Source organism: Heptranchias perlo, unplaced genomic scaffold, assembly GCF_035084215.1.
Source record: "Heptranchias perlo isolate sHepPer1 unplaced genomic scaffold, sHepPer1.hap1 HAP1_SCAFFOLD_1344, whole genome shotgun sequence".
NCBI classification, from domain to species: Eukaryota; Metazoa; Chordata; class Chondrichthyes; order Hexanchiformes; family Hexanchidae; genus Heptranchias; species Heptranchias perlo.
In genome coordinates this window covers 22931-28533 of record NW_027138585.1, presented here as the reverse complement: position 1 = coordinate 28533, position 5603 = coordinate 22931, and the positions used below count along the sequence as shown (strand labels likewise).

The 5603-nt window shown below is 61.7% G+C and overlaps 1 protein-coding gene across 1 annotated transcript; it reads left to right on the top strand.

Moving 5' to 3' along the window:
• Positions 1-230: 230 nt before the first annotated feature.
• Positions 231-4643, top strand: LOC137308634 (leukocyte receptor cluster member 1-like). Its single transcript, XM_067977238.1, has 3 exons — positions 231-451; positions 3234-3416; positions 3896-4643. Exons 1-3 carry the CDS (start codon positions 320-322, stop codon positions 4340-4342), a joined length of 762 nt encoding a protein of 253 aa, XP_067833339.1. The 5' UTR covers positions 231-319; the 3' UTR covers positions 4343-4643.
• The last annotated feature ends 960 nt before the right edge of the window (positions 4644-5603 follow it).

The following is a 5603-nucleotide window of genomic DNA, read 5'->3' as shown; positions in this document are numbered from 1 at the left end:
CGAGACACAGGTGGCGCTGCAGGCTGGCCTTTAGTGACGAGTCCTCCAATGCAGTCCTCCAAGAGACAGGTGGCGCTGCAAAGCTGGCCTTCAGTCAGGAGTCCTCCGGTTGAGTCCTCCGAGACACAGGTGGCGCTGCGACTGCGCGGACCGCCACCTGATTGACAGCGGCGGCGGCCAATAGCGAGCCAGGCGGCGGGGACCAAGGGGCTGCTTCCATTGGCCGATCGGGCAGCGGAGGGGGGCGGGACGAGTCCAACGGCCGCCATTTGCTGCGGGAGGATTCCGGCGGCGGCGGCGGGTCCGTTTTTTCGGAGCGATGAACATTTTACCCAAGAAGAGCTGGCACGTCCGCAACAAGGACAATGTGGCGCGGGTCCGCCGGGACGAGCAGCAGGCGGCCACCGAGGAGCGGGAGGTCCGGCGGAGGGTGGCGCTGGCCGAGCAAGAGGTGAAGCGGCGGAGAACTGGGAGGACCAGCTGGGAGGACCGGCGTTCCGCGCAGGCGCCAGCCGACCACAGCGCACCCCGCCGGCCGGGAGGAGTGACTGGGAGGACTCGCTGGGTCTCACCCACAGCGCCGCCACCGGCCTGGAGGAGTCACTGGGTCTCACCCACAGCGCCGCCACCGGCCTGGAGGAGTGACTGGGAGGACTCACTGGGTCTCACCCACAGCGCCGCCACCGGCCTGGAGGAGTGACTGGGAGGACTCGCTGGGTCTCACCCACAGCGCCGCCACCGGCCTGGAGGAGTGACTGGGAGGACTCACACACAGCGCCGCCACCGGCCTGGAGGAGTGACTGGGAGGACTCACTGGGTCTCACCCACAGCGCCGCCACCGGCCTGGAGGAGTGACTGGGAGGACTCACTGGGTCTCACCCACAGCGCCGCCACTGGCCTGGAGGAGTGACTGGGAGGACTCGCTGGGTCTCACCCACAGCGCCGCCACCGGCCTGGAGGAGTGACTGGGAGGACTCGCTGGGTCTCACCCACAGCGCCGCCACTGGCCTGGAGGAGTGACTGGGAGGACTCACTGGGTCTCACCCACAGCGCCGCCACCCGTTGGGAGGAGTGACTGGGTCTCACCCACAGCGCTTCCACTGGCCTGGAGGAGTCACTGGGAGGACTCACAATCACCCACAGCGCCGCCACCGGTCGGGAGGAATCACTGGGAGGATCACCCATCTAACCCCTGCTGTACCTGCCCTGGGAGTGTTTGATGGGACAGTGTGGAGGGAGCTTTACTCTGTATCTAACCCTGTACCTGCCCTGGGAGTGTTTGACGGGACAGTGTAGAGGGAGCTTTACTCTGTATCTAACCCTGTACCTGCCCTGGGAGTGTTTGATGGGACAGTGTAGAGGGAGCTTTACTCTGTATCTAACCCTGTACCTGCCCTGGGAGTGTTTGACGGGACAGTGTAGAGGGAGCTTTACTCTGTATCTAACCCTGTACCTGCCCTGGGAGTGTTTGATGGGACAGTGTGGAGGGAGCTTTACTCTGTATCTAACCCTGTACCTGCCCTGGGAGTGTTTGATGGGACAGTGTAGAGGGAGCTTTACTCTGTATCTCACCCTGTACCTGCCCTGGGAGTGTTTGATGGGACAGTGTGGAGGGAGCTTTACTCTGTATCTAACCCTGTACCTGACCCTGGGAGTGTTTGATGGGACAGTGCAGAGGGAGCTTTACTCTGTATCTAACCCTGTACCTGCCCTGGGAGTGTTTGATGGGACAGTGTAGAGGGAGCTTTACTCTGTATCTAACCCTGTACCTGACCCTGGGAGTGTTTGATGGGACAGTGCAGAGGGAGCTTTACTCTGTATCTAACCCTGTACCTGCCCTGGGAGTGTTTGATGGGACAGTGTAGAGGGAGCTTTACTCTGTATCTAACCCTGTACCTGACCCTGTGAGTGTTTGATGGGACAGTGTAGAGGGAGCTTTACTCTGTATCTAACCCTGTACCTGCCCTGGGAGTGTTTGATGGGACAGTGTAGAGGGAGCTTTACTCTGTATCTAACCCTGTACCTGCCCTGGGAGTGTTTGATGGGACAGTGTAGAGGGAGCTTTACTCTGTATCTAACCCTGTACCTGCCCTGGGAGTGTTTGATGGGACAGCGTAGAGGGAGCTTTACTCTGTATCTAACCCTGTACCTGCCCTGGGAGTGTTTGATGGGACAGTGTAGAGGGAGCTTTACTCTGTATCTCACCCTGTACCTGCCCTGGGAGTGTTTGATGGGACAGTGTAGAGGGAGCTTTACTCTGTATCTAACCCTGTACCTGCCCTGGGAGTGTTTGATGGGACAGTGTGGAGGGAGCTTTACTCTGTATCTAACCCTGTACCTGCCCTGGGAGTGTTTGATGGGACAGTGTGGAGGGTGCTTTACTCTGTATCTAACCCTGTACCTGCCCTGGGAGTGTTTGATGGGACAGTGTAGAGGGAGCTTTACTCTGTATCTAACCCTGTACCTGCCCTGGGAGTGTTTGATGGGACAGTGTAGAGGGAGCTTTACTCTGTATCTAATCTTGTACCTGCCCTGGGAGTGTTTGATGGGACAGTGTGGAGGGAGCTTTACTCTGTATCTAACCCTGTACCTGCCCTGGGAGTGTTTGATGGGACAGTGCAGAGGGAGCTTTACTCTGTATCTAACCCTGTACCTGCCCTGGGAGTGTTTGATGGGACAGTGTGGAGGGAGCTTTACTCTGTATCTAACCCTGTACCTGCCCTGGGAGTGTTTGATGGGACAGTGTAGAGGGAGCTTTACTCTGTATCTAACCCTGTACCTGACCCTGGGAGTGTTTGATGGGACAGTGTAGAGGGAGCTTTACTCTGTATCTAACCCTGTACCTGCCCTGGGAGTGTTTGACGGGACAGTGTAGAGTGAGCTTTACTCTGTATCTAACCCTGTACCTGCCCTGGGAGTGTTTGATGGGACAGTGTAGAGGGAGCTTTACTCTGTATCTAACCCTGTACCTGCCATGGGAGTGTTTGATGGGACAGTGTAGAGGGAGCTTTACTCTGTATCGAACCCGTGCTGTACCTGCCCTGGGAGTGTTTGACGGGACAGTGTAGAGGGAGCTTTACTCTGTATCTAACCCTGTACCTGACCCTGGGAGTGTTTGACGGGACAGTGTAGAGGGAGCTTTACTCTGTATCTAACCCTGTACCTGCCCTGGGAGTGTTTGACGGGACAGTGTAGAGGGAGACGGATGCCGATGAAGGTGTTTATAATTACAGGCTCGGACAGACTTTCTGCGGCGTAAATCCCGTCAGTCTCTGCCGGAGAGCGGGAGGGAGTCCCTCGCGCCGACCCCCTCTGACGGAGCCTCGCAGAACCTCAACCTCTTCAGGGACCTGGAGGGGGGAAAGAGGCAGAAGATCGGGAGCAAGGAGTACGAGGCCGAGAAGCGGCAGGAGAAGGTGAGCAATCGTGGGAAAACGGTCAGCTCCGTCCCAGTGTGGAATTCAGCTCCGGTTACTGCTCCGGAGTCCGACCTGGTGATGCCTGCTGCAAAGTGACTGTGTGTGTGTGTGTGTGTGTGTGTGTCTGCGAGAGGGTCAGTGCCCCGTGGGGGACCCGTCCCCCAGCGAGGAGGAGGGGGGTCAGTGCCCGTGAGGGACCCGTCCCCCAGCGAGGAGGGGGTCAGTGCCCCGTGGGGGACCCGTCCCCCAGTGAGGAGGAGGGGGGTCAGTGCCCAGTGGGGGACCCGTCCCCCAGCCAGGAGGAGGGGGGTCAGTGCCCAGTGGGGGACCCGTCCCCCAGCGAGGAGGAGGGGGGGTCAGTGCCCAGTGGGGGACCCGTCCCCCAGCGAGCGGAGAGGGGGCGTGCGATTGCTGCTGAAAGATGACCACCATTGCCCTTTTGCTCTAACCGTCCTTTCTCTCCACCTCCCGCCCAGGAGAAGCAGGAGAGGGCAATCGGCCTGCTCACCTACCTGGGCCAGAGCTCGGCCGAGGCCCAGACCAGCAAGCCCTGGTACCAGGAGGCGCCCGGGTCCAAGGCAGACGCCGGCGGGGAGAAGGACGCCAGGCTGAAGAGGCAGATGGACCCACTGCTGGCCATGAACCAGTTCCTCCGGAGAGCGGGCAGGCCCCAGCGGAGGCGGGCCAGCGGCGGGGGGCCGGGGGGCCGGGGAGAGCCGCCGACCGCCGAGCGCCTGCGGGCCGAGCGCCTGAGGAGGGAGCAGGCGGAGAGGGCGCGGGCCGAGCTCCTGCTGGCCGGGGAGGGGGAGGGGGAGAGGGAGGGAGCCCGGGGGGAGACGGAGGCGGACGACAGGAAACGGCGGTACAACTCGCAGTTCCACCCCCACCTCAGCCGCGGGCCGCGCTCGGGGAACGCACGGTGAACCCCCCCCCCCGGGGGCGGGACGGGGCAGGAGGTCTCTCCACCCGCGCCCCCCCCCCCCCCCCCGTCTCCGAGAGGGCGGGAGTCACGTCTACTGTAACACCGATATCCCAAAATCGAATTAATCAATTGAGCGATCGATCGAATTAATCAATTGAGCGATCGATCGAATGATCAATTGATTGATTGATTGACCCGTTAATTAATTCTCCTGAAGTACCTTTTCATTCCAGTCGAAATCCACTGTAAAAATTGAAAACCAATGTACCGATTCCTGTTAATAAATTAGTTGCTTCCTAAAACACAGTGATTGTCTCTCCCTGTCCCCAGGCTTGTGGGGGACTCGGCCCCTCACGGAGAGCAGGGAGAGGCCCCCGATCCCCGAGCAGGGAGAGGCCCCCGGGCCCGATCCCCGGCCTCCTCACACGGAGCAGGGAGAGGCCCCCGGGGCCCGATCCCCGAGCAGGGAGAGGCCCCCGGGCCCGATCCCCGGCCTGATCCGGGCCCCCCCACACGGAGCAAGGAGAGGCCCCCGGGCCCGATCCCCGAGCAGGGAGAGGCCCCCGGGCCCCCGAGCAGGGAGAGGCCCCGGGCCCGATCCCTGGCCTCCTCACACGGAGCAGGGAGAGGCCCCCGGGGCCCGGCCCCCGGCCTGATCCGGGCCCCCTCACACGGAGCAGGGAGAGGCCCCCGAGCAGGGAGAGGCCCCCGGGCCCGATCCCCGAGCAGGGAGAGGCCCCCGGGGCCCGATCCCCGAGCAGGGAGAGGCCCCCGGGGCCCGATCCCCGAGCAGGGAGAGGCCCCCGGGCCCCCGAGCAGGGAGAGGCCCCAGGCCCGATCCCTGGCCTCCTCACACGGAGCAGGGAGAGGCCCCCGAGCAGGGAGAGGCCCCGGGCCCGATCCCTGGCCTCCTCACACGGAGCAGGGAGAGGCCCCCGGGGCCCGGCCCCCGGCCTGATCCGGGCCCCCTCACACGGAGCAGGGAGAGGCCCCCGAGCAGGGAGAGGCCCCCGGGCCCGATCCCCGAGCAGGAAGAGGCCCCCGATCCCCGAGCAGGGAGAGGCCCCGGGCCCCCATCACCCGCACCCCACACACCTTAAAAATAAAAGCAATCACACATTGGAATCTGGATGAGAAAACATCATAAAAATCTATTTTATTTTAAATATTTTCCAGAATGAAAATAGGTTATTGAAAAATACTTTACTGCAGATCCTGCACCACTGTCACGTGGCCCAGAATTGGTTCATCTCTCCCTCCGA

Excerpts from the sequence above, each read along its gene's own strand:
- LOC137308634 (XM_067977238.1), top strand. The coding sequence starts at position 320 with ATGAACATTTTACCCAAGAAGAGCTGGCACGTCCGCAACAAGGACAAT. Across the intron at positions 452-3,233 it reads TGGCGCTGGCCGAGCAAGAG|GCTCGGACAGACTTTCTGCG; the intron begins GTGAAGCGGCGG and ends TTATAATTACAG. Across the intron at positions 3,417-3,895 it reads CCGAGAAGCGGCAGGAGAAG|GAGAAGCAGGAGAGGGCAAT; the intron begins GTGAGCAATCGT and ends CCTCCCGCCCAG.